The 23,728-nt window shown below is 41.4% G+C and overlaps 1 protein-coding gene across 2 annotated transcripts in view; it reads left to right on the forward strand.

Moving 5' to 3' along the window:
* Window positions 1-23,728, forward strand: part of LOC115023498 (RAS guanyl-releasing protein 2-like) — a 33,957-nt gene that overhangs the window by 5,056 nt on the left and 5,173 nt on the right. The window contains exons 2-14 of one of the 2 annotated variants that reach the window (XM_029454522.1): window positions 4,809-4,943; window positions 5,168-5,270; window positions 5,488-5,544; window positions 5,801-5,932; window positions 6,322-6,472; window positions 7,582-7,755; window positions 11,131-11,247; window positions 11,633-11,914; window positions 16,613-16,687; window positions 16,933-17,052; window positions 18,695-18,810; window positions 18,907-19,048; window positions 22,081-22,117. In XM_029454522.1, the coding sequence (XP_029310382.1) occupies window positions 4,874-4,943; window positions 5,168-5,270; window positions 5,488-5,544; window positions 5,801-5,932; window positions 6,322-6,472; window positions 7,582-7,755; window positions 11,131-11,247; window positions 11,633-11,914; window positions 16,613-16,687; window positions 16,933-17,052; window positions 18,695-18,810; window positions 18,907-19,048; window positions 22,081-22,117 (1,576 nt within the window). In that variant the 5' untranslated portion in view covers window positions 4,809-4,873. Of the gene's footprint in view, window positions 1-4,808; window positions 4,944-5,167; window positions 5,271-5,487; window positions 5,545-5,800; window positions 5,933-6,321; window positions 6,473-7,581; window positions 7,756-11,130; window positions 11,248-11,632; window positions 11,915-16,612; window positions 16,688-16,929; window positions 17,053-18,694; window positions 18,811-18,906; window positions 19,049-22,080; window positions 22,118-23,728 lie in introns of both variants that reach the window. The other variant, XM_029454521.1, reaches the window with a different exon arrangement.

The following is a 23,728-nucleotide window of genomic DNA, read 5'->3' on the forward strand; positions in this document are numbered from 1 at the left end:
CGTTTTGCAGGACGTAATAAAACATTACACTCAAGCAGCTGTTATGTCCCAGCAACACATTGTGAAATGTGCATATTTTTCTTCTTATTCTTCTGTTATTGCAAGACTATGAGAACGAGCTGCATGCATTTTTTCATACTCTTGGGTTTTTCATTATTCTCCCTCCCCATTTGAAGTTCCCTCTTCAGCCAACAATCTCTTTCCATTTGACTGGGCTGAAGAGAGGTTGGGTATGCTCTCTCCCTGCCTCCTAGTCTCTCTCTTTATCTTCCATTCCTTCTCCTTACACCCCCCCCCTCCTCCACCAGTCCCTAAGGAGCAACTGTAGCTGCTAATCTCAGTTTGCAGCCGGTGTGCCGCCACCAATGTGGCATTCTGCGTGTCCAGGGAAAAGGAAACGTTTCCCTTCCTGCTCTCAGTACCCTGCAGTCTGTAAATAGAGCCTGTCACCAGCCGCTCTGTAAGCCCCTCTGGAGAAGTATATCTGTCCCATCATGCAACAACCTTGCTACAACTTCCTGAAACAAACTAGTGGGTGTTGGGCAAGAGATAAGATTTGGGTGTGCATCAAATGAAGAAGTGGTGTTTGTATGTGTTTTTGCAGTCTTGTAATTTCAACCACATGGCCTCACAATGATTAAAAGATGAGATAAAGCTCTAAAAGTGCAGATTACTATCCCTCACTTTGGAAGCTGTGGTCCAAAATACTCTCAATACATTATTATTGAACATATTAGCAAATTCATTTGAGAGATTAGATTTTTATAGTTACCATATACAACATTTTTGTCTGCATCTACCAGCCTTTAAACTACTTTTACACTGTGGGTCACCAGGCTGGATTTGTTGTTGTTAGTTTCTTATTGTAGCATATGATAGAAGGATGGAACAGACACTCTTAGCACAACTATGGTCATCGATGAAGTGAAAGTAAAATCCATGGAAAAATAGGAAAAGGAGTAACAAATGTGAATAGGAGACCGAGAAGATATCACACTTGTATAATAATAAAAAAGTATTTTTCGGATGTGGTTATATACCATGACATGCTAAATGTACAGTATGCAAATTCTCATGTAATATAATCAATGGATGTTCAGCCCAATCACACATTTTTATATAATGAATAATTAAATAAAAAAAACAATTACAATACAATTCTTAATATATTTATATGATAATATATAAACAAAAATAATCAGAATTTTCTCAGAATTTAATTTCTACCATTGTTTTAAATTTTTTGCATGCTTAAGTATTGCAGCTTGTTTGATATTCATATATTGAGGTTTTAACAAGACTAGCAGCGGCTCTGTACGCCTTTGCTTGGGCTCAGTGGCATTGCATTTGCATGCTAACATCTGCATGCTAACATGTGCACAGTGACAATGCTATCATGCTGATGTTTAGCAGGTAATATGATTATCATGTTCTTATCTTATTTTGTAGGTTTTTGATCATAAATCAAAGTATTGGACAAATCATTTTGACCTGACAGGGGTCTTCAACGTTTTTCAGTCCAAGGACCCCCAAACTGGTGAAGCGTGGTGCAGGGACCCCCTACTGTATATATTGTACAGAAGAGGCTTGAATAGGTCTGTGCAACAGGGGGGGTGCGTGGCGCGTGGCCCAAATGTATTTTTGTTCACCCCTCTCCTTTCCTGCACTCTGTCTCTGACTGTAGGTGTGTGTCGCCACCCTTCGCGAAGTACAGCGGGAATGTGAATGCGCATAGCAAAACATTTTTTTATATATTTTTTTATTGCTTTATCTACAAAGAATTTCACAACCCCCCTGCAGTACCTCAGCGGACCCCCTTGGGGTCACGGACCCCCTGTTGAAGACCTATGCTCTAGATGACATTAGATGTATCCAAATGAAAAGTCAGTACACTTTGTTCGATGTGATGGACTGACCAACTAACACTGCCATCCCTACAGTACGGCCACTAGTGGCTATAATGCTGGAGATAGACCCTTTGACATGTTTGTGTGAGGCAGAATGAACGGACTGTGTGTGCATTTGTCAGCGCTTGCCTAAAAGCTAATCCAAGTGATTCAATTTGTCCACATCTTTTAGCTTGTGACCATTATCCATGGCGACATCAATCAAACTCGTTTTTTTTTTTGTCCAAATGCCAGTGAGGAGGGAATAAAACTAAATCAATGGCTATATGGAGACTGTGCATTAGCTCGGGGCATTTACTAGCATGGAAATGAGCCCATCATGGGAATATCAATAGCAGGATGGATGGATATCATTATCTGTGTGCAAGTCAGTGTCTCATCATCAATCAGTGCTCGTGTCAATTTTAGGACATGAAAAGGTGTTGAAGATTTATGCAGCCAGTTTCCCTCTAATGTCTGGGTTTAATAAGAAGGATAGAACATATATACTCTCTATTTAAGAACTGTAGATTAAGCATAACATCCAAAGTGTATTATAATTTTTACAAGGAATGTGTGGATGTACTACAGGTATTATGGTAACAGTTTTCATGTTGATTTATGGCTATAATAGTGAGACGGAGAAGGACAGCAGTGTCTTTCTGTGTCAAAGCTGGAGGATGTGACATTTTCAGTGCCCACTAAACCAGCAGCACACTACAGATTCCACATGGCCAGGATTGAGCAGGCCCCTGTCAATTTCCCTTCATCCCCGCTGCGCCCCAACCCATCCCTAATCTGCCAGATCGATGGCCCTGGATCGACGTCACCAGGCAACCAAGGATGACACCAAAGCGCTCACAGTGTGTGTTATACCTAACAATCAATCTTCCGCTTCACCGCAATAGAAACACTACCAGAAATCATGTGGGGAAAATACTAAAGAGTTCCAAGACAGGCAGGATGGGGAGCTTGTTAAGGATAAACCTGTCTCTTAATTCTACTTAAAGCATCGAGATAATTGTTGTCTGGGTCGCGTCCTCTTGGCAGGATGATGAATGGATAGCAAGATGGTATCATCAACAAGACGGGCACAGCCTGTGCCGCAGTGCCAGACTAGACTGTCAAAAGCAGGTTTACCCTTTGCACAGGTGGCACAGCATCACCCCCTCCTCTTTTTGTTCAGTGTTACGGCTTACGAGGGATGGATACAGAAGGTTCTTGTATCCGAGTGGTAAAAATGCAGAAGCAAAACAGATGCCCACTTTGTTTCAGAGAAATCCATTTCAGCTCAGATCTAAATGACTCTCATTCATAATGATTCTTCTGTGGCAATAATAGACTGCTTACGCTTATATTCATGAGATGTGAGCAGTGGGGTCTGCTCTTTCTTTTTGAAAGCCAGATGTCACAGCTTTTTCGAGGTTTCAGACTTACTGCTCTACGGCTCAGACGTGTTTCCTGTGGGGACCTCAGCATAGTCACAGGATCTTTAATGTCTATGTATAGCAACAGCACATCATTTTTATTGTGGTGCGTCATTTCTTGACAATGTATATCTCCATGATCTGACCATGTCCTTTATAAAGGCACAGATTTGAAGTTCACAATTTTTATTGTAGTCACTCACTCTGTATTTTCTTTTCCCCCCTCCATCTCTGCAGAAATGTGTGTGTGTGTGTAAGTGTGAGGCTGAGACAGCTTGTGAAGCCTGTAATTGAGTGTGTCCACCCACCCACAGCAGAGACAGCGCAGTGGAAGGCTTCATTGTGTCAGGCACAATAGATACACACACACACACACACACACACACACACACACACACACACACACACACACACTCATCACTCCCTTCTCACACTACTCCACAGAACCACAACATTGAAGAGCCATTAGTAGAAGCAGCAGCGTGGTATGTTGTCGATTGTGCGGCCTAACTTTGTCACTCAAGCACAACCTCAACATTACCTTCATTATCAGCAATGAACCAAACATCAGGTGGCTTCTTTTATCTCCCAATTTAGCACCAGATCGTGCTGTAATGGATATAGATGATAGGATTAGTGTATTTCACTTCTTCAGACACAATAAATGCATCCAGGATTATAGCAGAAATAGACTCCCTCAGGTTACTCCATACTTCTCTGGGTAAAAACATGAATGTTGTGCATGTGTGTAGAGGTGTGTGTACAGCTTGTGAAAGTTACCAGGTATACACTATACATTTCTTTTTTAAACCTATTTCTGAAAGACAAAATGCCATCTTGCACGTCCAAATATTTGCCAATATGCCTTTAATACCTAATGTGTTTGCATTGTGTTGTACAACACATACTGCACTGGTGCAGAACCGATAATAAATAATGGTTTCCTGTTGATTGTGCTTGTGGCTTTCTATCAGTTTTTGCCACATTTAGCTCAAAGCAGGCTGAACTGTCTACATACTGTCATATTCTACTTCCTTATTAGTATTTGTATGATACATTTGCTCATCTCAGTATCAATTAGATGCATTCAGAACCCTAGTTGAGTAAAAGCAGGTTAGCATTATTAGCAAAAGTTAAATGACTTATTACGCAATATTATAGTATTGTGCTCCTTCAAGTAGAACGACTTTCAGTGCAGGTTTTGCAGATTGACACCTTGAATTTGTTGGGTCAAACCAAACCATCATATCAATTAGAGAATGGCATTGACCTGCAGATATCCTCATTAAACCAGCCCTACTGTAAATCTAGTGTAAACAGTCACTGATTATCTCAGTCCCTGTGGTGCGAAGCCGTATGCAAAATAGCTGACCACACAACTATTCACAATATGCAGCAACAGCCACTATGAATTTCATTTGCTCTCTCTTTGCTCCATACAGCAATTACTCTATTTTGCCTTTGATCCTTTCTCTTCATTTTCTTTTGTGCTCAGCGAGAGGCACGAGAGTCAAACCGAAAAAAGGGAGAAACCGAGGGAAAAAACCGAGGAAAGGAACAATGGAGTCCATATCGTTGGAGCAGTCTGCCGCGGTGGACGAGCTGGTGGAAGCGAGCATCCAAGCCTTTGGTTGGTCTTTTGAACACTATTTCTTTCAAACGATTCTTCCAGTTTTGTTGGAATTTGGATTAAATGTCCTCTGTACAAATGTGTATGGTGTCGTGCATAATGTTGATCAGGGAATGACTGACACACTCACTACCGAAATAGATACACTCTAATTGATAGCAGGTGATGTTTGCCCCGTGAGTGTCTTCCTGATGATGAGTGACATCTTATTTTTCTTCTGATAGATGAGAGGGGCACTTTGAAGGATGAGTCCGTGGTCCGCATGTTTCTCATGATGCACCCTTGGTACATCCCTTCAACTGACATGGCTAAGAAGCTAGTGCTCAAGTATCCTTCACCTTTGTTTTCTGCTCAGAGATGTACAATGTATTCTGTGGTGTTCGTCTACAAATATCACTTTACATGCTGCGGACTGAAAGATCAGTCTTTTATCTATCTTTTTTATTTCTTCTAAATCTGTTCAATGTTAACGAGATTTAAGAGATTTTTTCATAGTCTGTAAAGGAACATTTGCATCAAAGTTGAACTTTAACCTTTAGATAAGATCTCAAGAGGAGAGCTGCACTGCTGAGCGGCGAACAGGAATATGTCACCTTGTCAAGTAATAAACTGTCATTTATTATTTAACTTTTCTTCCTGAACTTTGGTTTGATGTACTACATTTATGGGTTTGTGAGTTTACAATTGAATGTTGACAGTAACTACACGTACACTTTTTATCATCATGTAAACCAACTAAACCATGGAAAGGTCCCAAACTTAGTTTCACAATTGTATGTACATGTATATAAGTATATCCTCCTCCAGTATCTTTTCATAATCGTTCTCTCTTTTTACCCCTTTGTTCTGCCTTCCAGGTACTGGATCTCTGAATTTCCAGCAGAGTTCAATCTGAGCCCGGAGCTGGCTGACCAGATCAAAGACTTTAAAGACCTCTTGTCCACTGAAGGCAACGCGAGCCAGAGTCAGCTCATTGACCTCGACAGTGTGTGAGTGGATTGATTGTTGAAAGCTGTGGGTGTTGTTGACAGTGTGAATGAATGTCTCCGTCTGTGGGTGTTTATGTCAGCGTGCCCTTCTATTGCCTGTTCTCAGACACTGAGCTGCGCTATGCAGGGTCAACAACTTCTTTTCAATAAAAGCCATTTCTGTGTGACCTCAACTTCCCTTTAGTGTCCCATAAGAACACGGCTTTGTAGAGCATATTTGTGATTTACTGCAGCCAAACGTTTTGCTAATGAGGGAATGTCCTTCCCATAAATAAATCCTGCATTGGTAGAAACAGTTTGCTAGTTGTTGCTTTTATCCAAACGACCTAAAACGAGAGACTTTTCGTAACATATTCTACAGCTTTTGTGTGCTTTATCGTCCCTCTCAGGCCGTCGTATAAATGGAAGCGGCAGGTGACTCAGCGTGTCCCATCAGTGTCCAAAAAGAGGAAAATGTCCCTGCTGTTTGACCACCTTGATTCCTGTGAACTGGCTGAACACCTGACCTACCTGGAGTACAAATCATTCTGCAAGATCCTGGTCAGTTTTACCGCAGTGTGTGATGACGTTGTGTATCTAGTGTGTTGTTTACAGCTCTTAAATTCTATGAATACTCAAGTAATGTCACATGCTGCAGGCTTGCTGTAGTTGCTAAGCAATAGTGGTTAAAATCAACTTTTACTGGCAGTAATTATATTTGTTTTCTGGAAAAAGTTTGTTTTTAGAATGTTATTTTGGGAAGTAAAGACAATGACTGGGTGTGTGCTGCTGATTTAAAATTGTAGATGTTTTTAGATAATTTATTCAAGTGTGATGGTGGTGATGATGATTTGTCTTGGCTTTGTCCTTGTGTCTCTTCTAAAAGTGATTCTGGCTCAATCTAAAATAAAATAAGCCATGGTAAATAGAAAGAGAGCATTTAGTCTTCTGGTCTAAATGTGCAGTAATTATGCTGTTCTGCATTTAGTCTTGGTGAAAACAAATACGTTTTTTCCCCTCTATATTTCCTGGATTTAAGATTGACTTTATCAGTTAGTAAATCAGACAGTGGGCTGCTTTGTTATAGATATAGCTGCCTTAAAGGAATAGTTCAACAATTTGGTAAATGCTCTTCCTGTAAAACGGTGAATTGTTGGTTGTTGGTCGTGTCTGTACAGATTAAATTAACAAAATATGACGTGTTAATTTGTGAGTTTTACAGGTAATGGTTGTTGTTACCCTCGGACAGAGCCATGCTCGCCGTTTCCCCCTGTCCCAGTATTTATGCTAAGCTAAGCTAACCAGCTGCTGCCTGCAGCTGCATGTTTACCATACAGACAGGAATGTGGTATGTCGACCTTCTCTTTTAGAGGGGCACTCTAGCAATTTAGCGTTGCGATCCCAACTGGGGGACATACAGGAAACATATTAAAGAGAACTGTCAAAATCAACGCAGCGGGGCCTGAGTATAGGTCAAGTCCAAAACACTGGATTCTATATTTCTCAGAATGCAAATCAATAGTGTATTTTGTTAGACCTTTCCTGTAAGACCTTTCACAACAACATTTCTGACGGTATGATTGTCAGGATTTATAAAAAATACTGCGATGTAAGCATGTTAACATTTTATTTGAATACATATAATGTGTAATGCTCTTACCTCCTTTTAGTTTCAGGATTACCACAGCTTTGTGATGCACGGCTGCACAGTGGATAACCCCATCCTGGAGCGTTTCATCACCCTTTTCAACAGCGTCTCCCAATGGATCCAGCTCATGGTGCTCAGCAAGCCCACCGCTCCGCAGAGAGCCGCCGTCATCTCACACTTCATCAGGGTGGCACAGGTCTGTCTGCACAGGGCCCATTAAGGCTGTTTACTGCAAGGGTTATAAGTCAGAGCTGGCAGGAGGTTTGGGCTTCAGGGTGCACGTAGAAGCAGCTTGATAGGAGATGGTTGCCTGTAGCGACAGAAAAAAATGGAGAGCAAGTTGAAGGAAGGTGAATTAGAGATTAAGCCGAGAGATGTAGATAGAAGAGGAAAAGTCACAGGAAGCCTTTGTGATTTGCACAGACACACATAAGACGCGTTTTTCATTTAGTGGCACACGTTTTGAGAAAAAGTGAATTTAATTAAAAAAGGCTTTAGAGGTATTTGCATGTTAAGATGCCAACTGAGACCTCTTTAACATAATGCTGCCGTCAGGGGGAAGCATCTCCAGGACTTAAGAAAGTCTTGTTTTGGTTGGGTAATGATGCATTTTTGGCATTACCCAAAGGCTTTTATGGACCTATGGGGTTGTAATGAGCTCTTTGCTGCAAAGAATAGAATATACAATGATTCACTGTGTACACTTCACTGATTCATCCTACAATAGAGGAATCAGTGGACAGTATATGGAGGTGGCATGACTCCCAGCTATATATATATATAAAATATCAGGTACAGAGAGGAATAAAAGGAGGGAGGGAGTCTGTGCTATATGTTGGGTAACATTAAAATACATTTATAAGTAATATTTGTATGTTCACTATTTCAGTTTGATGTGTTAGCGTGCTACAATTAGCTAAGTTGCACTTAACTCCTATGCCAATAGTTTTGCATGCAGTTTAGTTTAGGGGAATCGGTCCAAAAGTTATTTCATTCCAAAGATTTCAAAATAAAAGTGTGGAGGACCGACCGACATTGCTCTGCCTGGAGCCATGGTGCTGCCATGGCCAATAATCTTTTTCCTGCAAGCCTTCTCTTAACTGAATAATCACTCACTCCTCTTTAGGGGACAGTTGTTGTTGTTTCACACCGACCTGGTAAACATTTGTGTATAAGCCTAAATGAAAGTTAGACTTTTCTTTATCTGTCCATCTATCCATGCATCTCCATTTCTATGCTCATTGACTGAAATCATCTATGGTCATCTGGTCAAAATGTCTTTAATCCTAATCTTAAATTTGATCTAGTCTCTCCACACCAATTCCCAAACAAAGTTTCCACCATGCTGCCTTATATGGTCCTCTGCCCACGTCTGGAGACTGTCGTCCTTTAGCTACAGAGACTTCCTTTTAAATGACGTACTAGGCTTCACTGTTGATATACTTTCAGTATGATGTTATAATTTGGTCTGGAAATGGGCTGAGCTCTCCCTCTATGTGACAATTCACTCATCTCCGCTGTGCCAGGGTGCTTCAGTCAACCATTGAAAGTGCAGGAAAGACATTTCATCGTAATAGCCTGCAGTGCTATGTGAATGCATCATCATCACTTATTGCTAGTCTACTTATGGATTGATTGTCATTTTCAATCTATCTTTCTCTTCAGCTGCTGAACAAACTTCTGTCTCTCATAATTTATTTAGCGGGGTCTCAGCAGGTTTTTTGCAAATCCATTTTAATACACCATCACTCCAACATGTCAGCAAAGCTCTTGTCTTTTGCTCGTTTCACTCTCCTGGTTGTCGAACAGCACTTTTTCCATTGTTTTTAGTGAAGCTTTGATGATGTAGTGGTGAAGACAGATGCTGATTCTGACTGGCCTTGATGTGTGGGATAAATGACACCACTGTCAGCTTTCAGAATCATCTTTGATGCATCCTTCAGATAAGAAGTTTAATGCTTAATAGCATATAGCGTGAACACATGTTGATGGTGGTGAACATGTGAAATATTATAATACAAACATAAGCATGTTAGCATTGTAGGGCATTTACAACTTCTGCATTTTAGTTTGCCTACTCTCAAAAAGTAGTCTGATAGTCGAGCAGTGTCCTCGATTGGCTTTGAGACGCGATATGATTGGACTGAAACCCCAGCAGGCTTGTTCGAGCTGGAGCTACTGTTTGACTGCATTAACAACGAACTGCTTTCTTGCAGGGATAGTGGGAGTCATTCCTTCTTTCTCTAAATACCTTAAATTAGGTTTATTTAACATGGCATAACATAGAAAATGATTGTTCAAACAAATGTATGTTCAACAACAACCAAAGCATGCAGACTCTGAGTCTTGATACTAGCATGGTTTGAAAATGACGAGTCAAATCTGTACATACATCACATGTTCATAATAATAAGTGTCACAGTTCAAACAGTGGGTAGTGTGTCCACCTAATGATAATCAGTGTTTCCCACTCTGTGACTATATGTCCTCCCGGACTGTGTCATTCATACAGAATTGGTGAACATTTAGGCAGATGCATCAGAGACAGACCGTCCCTGCTGGAACTCCCATCGTCAATTCTTTGCCAATTTGAAATGCCTCAAACTTTGGTATTTAAAATGGAAGCCCAGTGCGAGCACACGCAGGGACACAAATGTCCAAACTAATTTCCAATGTATTCAGAGGCAGCACAGAAGGTAGCCTCGACATACTTGACATTTCCTACAGCTTCCCTCAGGGTGCACTGGTCGTGTCCCATTTCAGCTTCCTGTTGGGACTGCATTACGTGACTCATGTCCATTAGTCCTAACTGCACAGACTTGCATTATAATTTTAAATGGAAAAAAAACTGTCCCTTTTATGCTCATTAAAAAGCTCCATTCCAATTTAATTCACAATGTAATAAGTGTGTTTGTGTCTGCGCCTTCTGGCTTTTAATAAATAGCCACATCACCAATCGGCTGTGTGATAACAGTTGGTTGACAAGAGGATGAATCCATCTCCCGGCGCTATCAAACACACAGCATTTATGCTACACCCAGTGGAAATCCCTGGCATCTTGGCAATGAAACCTTTTTCCGGCCTTGCTAACGGTCACATGCACATGCAGTTTAGCCAAATGCACTCTGCGAATGCTGGGCTGCCTTCCACACTGCTTTGACAATTGATTCCATTCGATGTTTGAGCTGAATCAAAAATGATCCCCTCTGGCAGCCCTCCCACACAGCTGCGACCCCATTGATTTTCTGTGAGATGCCACGCAGACTGAAGGGCAGCAGGGAGCCCTGCGGAGTGCCATTCACAAAGTGTTAGCTTAAGTTTGACATAGACAGGTTAGAACATTCAGTAATATTTTGGTATGCACAGACTAGGTTATTTGGTGATGTGCATGTGGGTCTCTCACTTTCTTTTATTTTTTACACTGCATCTCTACTTATACTGTAAAAGGTTTTTAACCTGTACCCCCCTTCTCTCTTTCGCTCTCCTTAAGATCCTTCTTGGCAGTGGCTTTCACATTCATTTACGGTCTCCTCTTTCACCCTCAGTAATATTTCCTTCTTCTCGTCGACAGAAGCTACTGCAGTTGCAGAACTTCAACACGCTGATGGCTGTGGTGGGCGGCCTCAGTAACAGCTCCATCTCTCGTCTCAAAGACACACAGACCCACATCAGTGCAGAGACCAACAAGGTGCAGTAGCTGCTACAAACCTCCCAACCGTCACTGATCATCGCCACACAAATTCACTGCATGTCGATTTACTTAGCTGACAAGTGATATTAAATCTTGATTCAGTAATCCGCATCTTCTCTGTGTGAGCTGCCAAGCTCCTTATCTGTGCCCATTACTCCTACTCAGTGGCTTTTTAGAATTATGAATTTGAGCCATATAACTTGAAAGTTGAGTTACAATCTCATCTGTTATGTAAGTCCATCTGGGGCAAATTTTTCCAGACTGTTTCCGATTCTTCTTAACAAATCTCTCTTGAGGCAGGCTTTGTGTTTCCTGCTAACTCTTATCTCATCCCCTTACATTATGTCCTCCCTTAAATTAATTACATTCACCCATCCTGCAGGTTTTTAATAACCTCATTGAACTGGTGACATCGTGTGGGAACTACAGTCAATACCGCAAGCGCTTCTCCGACTGCTCGGGTTTCCGGTTCCCTATCCTTGGCGTGCACCTGAAAGACCTGATTGCCGTGCACGTGGCGCTGCCAGACTGGGCTGACAAAGAGAAAACACGGGTCAACCTGGCTAAGACCCAACAGCTGTACACCATCCTTCAAGAACTGGCGATGATCCAGACCACGCCGCCTCACGTCGATGCCAACACAGACCTGCTCAACCTGCTTACGGTGAGTGCAAAGTGGACAGAATATATATTTGCAGGTTCCAAGATGTTTGGCTTGAATCGAAGCTGTACCTCCGAAGAACAGCTTGTACTGGGAAGTGCAGAATTCGAAAGCACTCGACAGCAGTGAAGTAGGAGGAGAACTTTGTGAAGGACGAACAAGTTTGTTTTTCTGGCTGGTGAAACAGGCCGTCTGATACAGAATTTGGTTCTGTTGTGATTTGATTGGCTCGTGGTCAGATTGACTATAGTAGCCAACGGGGACAAAATCTGTGTACACACAAAAGGCCTTAGATTATGTGTAACCAAAGCATTCAAAGCATGAACTTTAACAGTACATATTTCTTTCCCCCAAAACAGATATAGTCCTAAATGGTCTTGGTTTAAAAGTATGACATCATCCAGATTAGGATTTCCCCACAGGCTATGTAGCACTCCTAATGACAAGTAAACTAAACTTCTTGTGTAAAATCAGTGAAGTGCCCAAAAGAAACAACATAATTCAGTGATACAGAGAAGATTAAAGCAGGGGTTCCCAAAGTGGGACCCGGGGGGTCGCAAGACACCGTCGGGGGTCGAGAGATGATTTTCAGAATCCTCTCGATGTGACCCCTGAGGTGATTACGACAGATTAACGACAGTATCATTTGCAGGTGAAAGGTCACTTTACAGCACCACAGTAGACATCACAGACGTCACACACACATGTCAGTGTGCAAATTCACAATTTACAGGTTCACAAAACTTGACAACAAACTAAAAGAAGAGGGACTGTCTTGGGATCAGTGCATCTGTGTGTGTACATACGGTGCTGCAGCAATGCTGGGGGAAAATAAAGGACTAAAAGCAAGAGTCTTACAAGTGGCGCCCCACGTTACGCACTGTATTATCCACAGAGAAGCTCTTGCGAGTAAAGCGCTCGATCCAGAGCTTAAAAGTGTTCTTGAGACTGCGATAAAAATGGTCAACTACATAAAATCACGTCCACTCAACACCAGGCTGTTCGCCACTCTCTGCAACGAACTGGGATCGGAGCATCAGGGCCTGCTGTACCACACAGAAGTCAGGTGGCTTTCCCGGGGAAGTGTTCTCAGTCGCCTGTATGAACTGCGGGACGAGGTGTGCTTATTTCTGATGGAGCATGGGTCCCAGCTCGCGGACCACCTGACTGACCCTGGTTAACAAGGCTAGCATATTTTTCTTGCATATTTGACAGACTGAACGGACTTAACATGTCATTGCAAGGTGAAAACACAAGCATCATGTTGCTGAATGATAACATCCGCGCATTCAAAAGGACAGTTGATCGCTGGACTGCGCGAGTTGAAATGGACATAGTGCCCACCCATCTCATTAGGTGAGATTAACGCTGACACATAGTAATTCCCAAAATGTAAATTTGCACGGCAACAATGTTCACATGTTTACTCAGTGCTACAGTTTATGGCGATTACTTTGACTGAGATATTCTTCTGCTAATATGGAAATTAAAGTATTGTGTCAAAATTAAGTTTGCACATGTCAGCAACAATGTTCACTCATAAGTTACATGGAGATTTATTTGACTGACGTATTCTGCTTTTGTCTTATAGTAAATTGTTATATGTAAAATCATATCATGGTGGTCAGGCTGCTCTGTTCTTTTGTGTTGTCGTTATGCTCGTGTTTGGATACGCCTAGTACGTGCGTCCTGTGCGCACGTTTTCTTATGTTTCGGTCACCTCCGGGGATAGTGGGGGTCGCCTGTCTCTGGCACCATTATTTTGGGGGTCGCGGGCTGAAAGGTTTGGGAACCCCTGGATTAAACGATGCATTTACTTCAACAACTTTAGTTAACTGAACTGTAACACTGTTATCCAATTCAATTTTAGAGTCATGCTTTTATCCTGGACAAAGAGTCATGACCCCCCCCCAGTTTCAGCATCTCTTTAATGAACTTTAAATTGTTAACCTGCACTGAAACTGTATCCCGATTAAAGACTAAAGGGCTTTTTCTGTCAGAGCGCTTTGGCTTTGAAATGACCTAAAAGAGGACCTCAGTGGAATTAGCATACACTTTTAAATATCAACCCTTTTGCAGGAAAAAGCCAATTTCATTATAAGAGCTATAACTATATTGTGTCATCGGTACTATTGTACCGATAATAGTTAAAGTGTAAACATTGTACAGAACAGTCATTTTGCAACTTCTTCCACGGACTATTTTTCTGTCATGACTGACAAAACATTGCTCTCTTGCTCTCCTTATGTCACACTTTGTGTTATATCCTCATATCAATCACCAAACACCAACTGAAAGAACTTAAACCCTCCACTCGGAAAAAAAGACGTTGTTGCCCTATAAAATACATTTAGCATATGTGAAATGATGTGGGAAAAGATAAAGAAAAATGCATGACACTATCATTAAGAAAATTACCCATTTCATATTTTGAGTGAGAGTTTTGAGCAAACAGCTTGTACAGCTACAACAAATCTGGATATTCTTCTATTTCGTGAGCGCTCTTATACTGAGAACACAGAGTGAGGCTAGTCTCAAGTTTGTTGCTGCCTACATTTCAGCATGGAAGCTGGGGAGGTGTTTTAACACTTCACACTAAACCCCCGAGTGTGTGAGAGTATTTTTTGGCAGATGCAGATAAGAGTTTCAGGAATTTGAGAAACTTTCTGTATTCAAATAATCCCGAGAGATTAATCACTCAATCTAGCTGCAGGTGTTCATGTGAGATTGCAGCTACTTACCCTTATTTCTGTGAAAATGAAGGAGACAACTTGACAGGAATTTGGAGCTGAGGGGCACCAGGGAGGTTTGCCGAACAGAGTCAATACTCAATTATCTTTTGCCAATGCTTAACGGAGTTTATCTATCTTGAATCCAAGGGGAGGAGAGCGAGGAGATGGAAAGAAAGTCAATGAATCCTTCAAAATAATCTCTGCACAGGCATACCTGCAAACCACACAAGATAAAAATACTTCTTTCCTCCTTTTTTAGTAATATTTATCAGCCTTTCAAACTAAGTAGATTGTAATAAATCATCTTGGATACAGTGGTGGGCCGTGCATTTCCCACCTAGGCCTTCAGTGATGTCCTACACAGTCCTACCTGAATTATTCCCCCTCTTAATACCATCATTATGACGCTCTAGAAACTATACATTGAGACAGAAACGCAGTATAACCGGGCGTTGCATCACCCTAACAACAGAGTTATATTAATATTTTCGAAACATTTAGTTGTAAATAGCAGGCCTTCCCAGCAGTACAATGTGCAGTGCCTCTCAGAGGCTGTGAGCCGGGGGTACCGCTCGTAGTTAGTGATTTGAAACAAACCCTTTTCCCGGCTGTGATAGGCTCGCTAGTGTCGGTGTTGGCCGTTCTCTTCTCGCGATGTCTATCTTTTCTTGAAAAGTTCGTCTTGAAAATGGCGTAATTATATCTGCGACCAAATCGATCTCTTCTCCTCCTTCGGCCATTGTGGGTTGAAAAAAAAACAACTTGTAGAAATCTACACAGATTAGCTCATTCAAGTTCAGTTTGCTAGCTCTGCATAGCTCTGCCTCTCAATAGTGTGTATCCAATCAAAAGACGCAGACGTGCTGATGTTATCGTACGCCTGCTAGCTGGCCCCGGTGTCGCCAACTCGAAATCTGATTGGTTAACGCCACAGTTTTGTCTCCGTTCACTTTAAGTGACAGGCGCCCGCACTGTTGATTCTGAAGGCCTCAGGGCAGATTTCTTGGACAATGGCAACACATTATGGCTGAAATATGATTGGATAAAAGCTCTAACATAAAGGCCAGCCCTCCAAATCTCGATCTGAGGCTGGAAGCAGCGCAACCAAGAGGAAAGCTATGAAATGAAGAGAATAGACTGTGGGGAATAATATAATACATATTTATGGAAAATATATATCAAAATTACATTTATATTCTGATGATGTTTCGTCCAGCAGAGAAGGCCTTGCTGGCCCTTACGGCCCACCACTGCTCAGATGTAACCTTCTCCCTAACATACTGTAAACTCAACTAAATCAGAAGGCCAAACAAGAAGAAAAGCCTTTTGTTCCTTCTGCAGTTACTGCTTCAACTCAATAAAACCCAGGAAACACAATTAGGGTAAGAACATAGCTCTGACGAAAAGAAAAGAATTTGAGGCCAACAATGAATACAGTGCATGATACCATGCATGCAACATGTTAGCTGGAGCAAAAAACAGAGGCCGCTCTCACCTGTTGCCATAGCAGCTGTGTTAATATAAAAGATGAATGCACTTAGCAATTCCTATAAAGAACAGGCCAGTGTGTGAGAAGGCATTCATGTTAAATACCAGAAAGAAAAACTGTGGAAACAGAAGTGTGCAGTTTCAGTGAAGGTACACAACAGCCTTATTTGGTCACTTGGTTACTATTTCACTGATGTGTGCAGATGGACTACGCCTCTAAAATGCTGCTTTTTTCCTGGAATCTGTGCTGGAATGTATACATTTTGTGGTGGAGATGAACGCTGGGAATGAAGAGAGGCGTTTATAGTCTTGTTGAAACATTCCACAGCAGTTCCAAAAACTCTCTTCATGGATACCAAACAAAACATACGTTGACAAAGAATCCTTAGAAGTGGAGGCTGAACCCACAAGAAAATCAGTTCTTGACAGAAATGTATGGAGACAATGGTCACACTGGCTGCCCATGTTCTGTTCTGTGCAGGTGTCTCTAGACCAGTACCACACTGAGGAGGAGATCTACCAGATGTCTCTACAGAGAGAACCTCGCAAGCCAGCGGTGAGCAGCACACTGATCTCAAATATCCCATATTTACCACACTCCTGTCTGGATATGATGGATGGTCACAGATGCATATTATAATTGTTTTCTTTTTCTTGTGTTATGACATTTTTGATTCACTGTACCCTTGACTTCTGCTCTGTACTGCAGCTGTCTTTTATTTTCTTCGTAAAATGGCAGCTTCTGCTTCCCTGGGCTGATACTGACCTCGCTGTCTTTTGGTTTCTCATTGTTTGTAGCAGAGCTCCAGCCCCACCCCCGCACCTGAACCCAAGTCCACCATGATCGACGAGTGGTCTGTGTCGGTAAAGCCCAACGCCGACCCGACTATCATCAAGAAACACATAGAGAAGATGGTAGAGGTGAGTTTGTCAGCCCTTACACGTTCCACTCTCCCAGTGCCGATTGTAACCTGAGGGACAGTGAAAGGCTAAGGATGGATGATCTGTTGTTATCCTCTCCACCACCATCTTGACATGATAACTGCGTAGTGCTCTCGGCTCTTTGTCCAAATGGCTAATAATCTTTTACCATATCATCAGAAAACCCTCTAACTCCATTTATTTTTTCCTGGAATTGAAAATATATATATTTCCCTGTGGGCTGAGAACATAGACTGTATAAAAGAAGAGGTTGCAACCTTCCTGTCTGAAAAGGGAAGCCAATGCAGAAAAGCCTTAAACCTGCATTCTTTCTAAAGGCAAACATTATTCAGATTGAACAGAATGTCTCTGAGAAAATGACTCTAACTCTCTTGATTCATTATGTCAATAAACATTTTCCTAATGAGTTTATGTCTCAATCGCTAGTTTCAAGTCTTCAACACAGCATGATTTTAGTAATTTATGGTACCATTTAGAATATAATAGACAATAATGCAGGGTATGCTTTAGGGCAGGGGTCGGCAACCTTGACTATCAAAAGAGCCATTTGGCCCCCTCTTCCACCAAATAATATTTGCCTGGAGCCACAAAACATATTAAATAACACAGTTTATAAGTGTTATGTATAGTTATACTATATGTGTTGCATTATGAAATGACAGAATGACAATAAAATAAACTATTGAGATGGTATTGCTATTTTTACCTGTTTTAACAAAGGAAAACACCAAACTCTTTAAAAGAGAAGGTAAAAATACATGTTTAGGCATACTTTGAAAAACACAGCACTATGCAGGTCTGTTTGAGTCCTCCCCATAATTGTTGAATCAAATAACAATTTAATGAATATAATATAAAAATACACAAAACAATAAAGAATACAATAAAAAAATGAAATCAAAAGTAGCCGACTTTGAAAACAAAAGAAAACGTATAGCTGCAGCCTAATAGCTTAGAAAGAGTAAACATAAAATAATAGGGCAGTTTGTATTTAATTATGTGCGTTTGAGTGTGTTTTCATTCAAATGGAGGTGGTGATCATTTATTTTGCTTTTAAACAATTCACAACAGCCTGACAGATCTGTCCACGCGGAATTAAACTCTATTTCCATGGCATAGTCAGACGGGGGTCTGAAACTCAAGATCTTAAAAAAATATTAAAATATTAAAAAATATATTATGAAAAATATTTCAGTGTCCCGATATCAGCTCAAACTCCATGATAAGAGGTGTTCCCTTTGAAAGATTTTCCACTGAGCAACACAAAATACATAAGAAATTTATATTTAGTTCAATGTTTTGTTTTTTTGTCAAAGCTACAGGGAGCCACTACAGAGAGGTTAAAGAGCCGCATGTGGCTTCTGAGCCGCAGGTTGCATACCCCTGCTTTAGGGTGTGGCTACCTTGTGATTGACAAGTCGCTACCTTGGGTACCTGTCAATCAAGATGAAGGCGTCTTCCATATCGTCCAAATATGGTCACTTCTGGCTCCAAAATGCGATGGCTATGTCAATTTCTTATAGTCTATGGTTGAGAATATATTTAAATTGGGTCGATTTCTATAACGCATGGCTTCTGTGATTCACACTGAAACTATCTTTCACAACCTTCTTGTTCACAGTCAGTATTCAAGAACTTCGACTCAGACGGCGACGGCCACATCTCAAGGGATGAATTTGAAGCGATCAGGAACAACTTCCCGTACCTCAGCAAGTTTGGAGAACTGGACAAGAACCAGTGAGAATTTGCATGTTTATTCATTCATTGTAAAACAAATGCATGCCAGTTTACAAACTGTCCCAACCTCACCTCTCTCTTTGTTTTGTCTCACAGAGACGGGAAGATCAGCAGAGAAGAGATGATAGACTACTTTATGAAAGCCAGCTCTCTGCTTAACTGCAAGATGGGTTTCATCCACACTTTTACTGAGAGCACCTACGTCAAGCCCACGTTCTGCGAGCACTGCGCCGGCTTTGTGAGTAAACACCTACCACTCACTTGTAATTACGTTTTAATCCCGTGTATTACCTCACTCCTATATGGGAAATACTTAAAATAATATTAAATACAGAATTAGCTGTATGATTTTTAACTGATTCAAGCTCCTATAGAGGTTTTAAACAAATATTGATCTGTTCACTTATACGTTTTCAAAAGCATCGATTTCTTCCCTGACCCAATCAATGGCACGTGTTATAATTTGTTAAAAAAGGCCAAAGGTGAGCTGTGCTCACACTGCTACTCCACAGCCACATAGACTAGCTGCACTTCATTATTTGTCTCGGCAATCACTGACAGCGTGTGATAGCCTCATCTCTCAGAGCTTCCCCCTGTCAGGTCAGGGCATGCCAATTACTGTGAGCTACAGCCACATGCTGCTGAAGTTGCATTCTGGGAAACCTGGGAGGAAGTTAATTGGGAGAGATGATAACCCACCTCTGTGGCAGTGTTACATCTGTGTGTGTGTGTGTGTGTCCTCTGGCCCTTAACATTCCCCTAAAGTCCCCCAAGGAGCTCTCTGTTATTTAGACAGTCAGCCCTCATCTGTAATGAGAACAGGAACACAGCCCTAATATTGAACTGCAGACACTGAGACGACAACCTATTCATTTGTGTATACTGCATGTAGAGAGAAGCTCGAGAGAAGCTCAAAAGAGAAGTATGCCATATGTATGGACTTTCATTAATACTCAAAAGAGCACAGCATACATTTAGACATGCACATTCTCCAGGGGAAGCTCTAGCATTTTCAAACCATCATGAGAGGAAAGATAAGGAATCTGGCAGCGGGCTTCTTCCTTTGAATATGTGTGTGTGGCAGAGGTAGATACACTAGCCACTTCCTCTTCTGCCTGCTTTGTGCTTTCCTCTTGGCTCCTGTGCAAAAACAATATTTTCCCGCAGCTCATTTTTCAGCACTTGTCTCAAAAACGCTGTACAAGCCAAATCGGGGGTTCTGTAAACACGGCAGAGTTCACCCACCTCCAGTATCTCACGTGGATCGACACAATCTTAAGCTGTTCTGCCTTCAGCCCCCTTTGGTCTTAAATCCTAATTAATGGCACACAGATGTGTTTTACTAAATTCACAAAGCGAGGAGACACATCACAGAGTGAGGTTTTTGCATCTCATGAGAGTACAACCAGTTTTTATCTGGAGGCTCAGAGCACTTTTATACGAGATGCAGAGAGTGATGCACTTGTATATTTGGGCTTTAGATATTTTAGCTTCATAGAATCAGAAGAACAAGAATCAGTTGTCAAAATGTCTTGTTGCGTTTCTCAACACGACTCAAAAATTGATTATTAGAAAATCATCTCACTAGGGAACATAGCCATCTATGATAAAACAAAATATGGCATATGTATTGCTCTTTTAGGGAATCACATCTACAGATCCATTTAGAATTTAGAAAGAGTATCCTGTCAGAATGTCTTTTCACAAGTCATAGACACGATTTAGAGAAAACAACTTACATCAGATTTCGAAATTGAATCACCAGAACTATATTTTTGTCACTTTAAACTTTGCGTATTTTGCGTTTCCCTAATACTCTTAATATTTGATGATTCAAAGTGTCTTGAGAAAGCTATCAAACCTTACCTGTTTCACATATTTTAAATCACTTTACAAAAGGGCGTGGGAGCTGAATGCCAAAAATGTTAAGAGGAAATTCTCCTCAGTATCTGTTTATCAGCCTGCAGGAACAGAATGACATGTGATTCTTGGCACTCTAAAAAGGCTGGTAGGAATAGATAGAAGTTATTGTAGCTATAAAAGCAACACACAAGTTATTTACTTGAAGAAAAAACATTTTCCTTCACTTGAATGCTGATTGATTGCTTGTAAGAATATAATGAGACATCTGTAAAGGATGCCATAAATACCTCTCACAGTATATATTTAACATTAAATGTGTTGGCAGTCAGAGTTGCACATTTCCATCAATATAAGATTCACAATTTGCCATTTAAGTGCTAAATCACGTCTCGACTAATACTACCGTTGTCTAGAAGCTTACAGTAAACCGTCAAAGAAGTGAAGCAAGTCAGAGTGTTTTTAACTCTGCTTTGTAGTGCATTGTGTTTTGCAGTCCTCGCAGGCAGTAAAGGTCAGTCAGTGTAGGCAGAGCTGTGATGATAGTTGTGTTTAGATGTTTTGCTCATAACTGCCTTCTCTTTGTTGTAAAGCCTCTGGCTGTGTTCACGGTTTCCCATTGCGACTGTGTCTTTGTTTGTATATGTGCACCTATGGGTGTGTGTGTGTGTGTTTCCATGCATGTAGGTTGGTGTGTGTGAAGAGGTCAGGATATTTTGTGCCTCTTCAGATGTGCCAGTGCAGTGTGTGATCTCCAGCTCGGCTCTTTCATGTCATTGTTCCCCCCCCCGTCTGTGCACTCCCTGTGTCCCGCTTGATCTCGTCCTCCCTCCACCCCCTCTGTCCCGCCAACCTCCTCTCTCTCTCTCGCCCTTTCTTTCCCTCCGTCTCTCTCAGCCTACTGCTCTCTCTGTACCATTGTGCCCCTTCGCCTTTTTTTCCCTCCAGCCTTCGCTTGGTGTCTTACCGTCAATGGGGTGCATCAAGATGTGAACAATATGGGTGTTTTAACATGTTTTAGCCCATTAACTGCTAATTGTGCATACTTTCTCTTTACTGCCAACCACTTCCGAAAAGTATAAAAGATGAATTTCCTTGCAGGCAGTTATTGGTTTTCATTCATTTAGTTCACTTTTCACCACAGCTTAGAAACTTGGTGGTGCGTTCAATGGTAGCCGACAAAAAAGACACATGTAAGTTGTAAAGAGATAAAGTGTAGAGATAGTCCCACTTCACCACATTACTTTGTACATTTGAAGTCTTGCTGATTCTCACACGGCTTTTGCCGGCTCAAATCTCGCTGCTCCACCCTGAGGATTTTAACATTCCTCTTGCACTCATGAGAATGAAAACACATCCTAATTAACACTCAACATCACTGCCCTTTCATCCCTCTCCATCTTCTTTCAGATATGGGGCTTCTACAAGCAAGGCTACAAGTGTAAAGGTAAGAGAGCAATACATTTAGATTTGACTTGCGTGTTCCACTCAGAAGGGTGAAAACCTTTAAAGAATTAACAATTCTTTTTGACGCCATCGATTCCCCAACATCACACACGCACACACCCTCTGTAGATAAAGATCCACAGTTGAAGTGCTGAGTAAATGTCAACAACACAGAAACCATGGCAAATAAATCACACCCTTTAAATATATGTCCACTAACAGCTAGATAAGCTCCCATCAGCGGAGACCACACTACACACAAAGCACTAGTATTTCCTCTTTCATAGCTCCCAGTAGGTGTTTGAAGAAGCTGGTGTATTTCACAAATGTGCAAACACACAAGCAACTTCCAACAAACCTCAAAAAAGCTATCTTCTTTTCCTGCCCTCATGTGCCACTGGTGGTCTGTGTGCTGACGCTAAAGATTAAGTCGTGATAATCTGCAGACGTTTAATGCACTAAATAACTTACACTGCATATGTTTCCACCCAGATGTCATGCAGAAGAACTTTGCAAACGATGCCAAATCTAAAATGCAAATAATGCAAGTTTCCATCTGCTGGAGTCTTTCGAGAAGTGATTGATTACAGCTCAGCTTTATGAATGGGAGAAGTACAAGTGGGAGGATTATTTACAGGCAGGATTTCATTGTGGTGTCAATTGTTCAACAAATTAGTTTTAATTGCTGTTTAAAGCAAAGAGCTGTCTGTCTGCGTGTGTCCCTGCTCCCTTTGTGCAGTTATTTGCTTGCACAAGCATTTGTTTCTCACTTTATGAGGTCAAGTATTACTGTACTAATTAAATAATAGCCTGAGAAACGTGCATATATGCATTAGAGTCCTTGTGTGTATGTTATGTATTCTCGTTGTTCTTCTCTTGAAAAACAAGCATTTCAATTTCCAACCCTCTTATTCTCAACATTAACTGCTTCCCCATTCAGTGCGGTTCACCTCAGGTTGACGAACGCTTATTAAAAAGCTTGCAAGTTACCGTCAAACATTTGAGTTGCATAGCAACTAGAGTAATTAATGCTCCTTGGGGTCTTTGAGGTCTTGTAATCTGTTACTAGAAGTGTTTACCCTGTGCCTTGTGTTTAGGAGGAGAAAACTAAATTAGATTTTATTCTATCGCCGCCTAATTTCTTAATTACTAAGACCTAAATCAGGCGGGTCTTTTTTCAATCTTTAATGTTAGATCTTTCTTGGTGCTAGGAACTCAGTTATTAAAAGACAGACATGCTTACATGGCTGCTGCTGTTGTGACAAAAGGAGTGAAAATAGCAGGGATGTAACAAGCACTTTGCACGTACGCACAGCCATATGCCCAAACGCTACACTCTCCCGTCTCCTCTCCTCTCCTCTCTGGAGGAGTGCATGTCTCAGAGTCTGACTGGGAGTGTTCTGGCTTGTTCCAGTGCATTAATGAGACCACAGGAAATCAGTGAGAGAGCCCCCTAGCCATTCATCCCCATTACCATTGTTAGCCTGTACACAGGGAGGTAGAGAGAGTGGCAGGGACATAATTGAAATGAATCACCCTTTGCATTGCAGGAGCGGAGTGTGTTGAGAACCTCTGAATGTGTGTATGTGTACTTTTGCGAAGCATTTCATTG

This window comes from Cottoperca gobio, chromosome 18 (assembly GCF_900634415.1).
Source record: "Cottoperca gobio chromosome 18, fCotGob3.1, whole genome shotgun sequence".
NCBI lineage: Eukaryota > Metazoa > Chordata > Actinopteri > Perciformes > Bovichtidae > Cottoperca > Cottoperca gobio.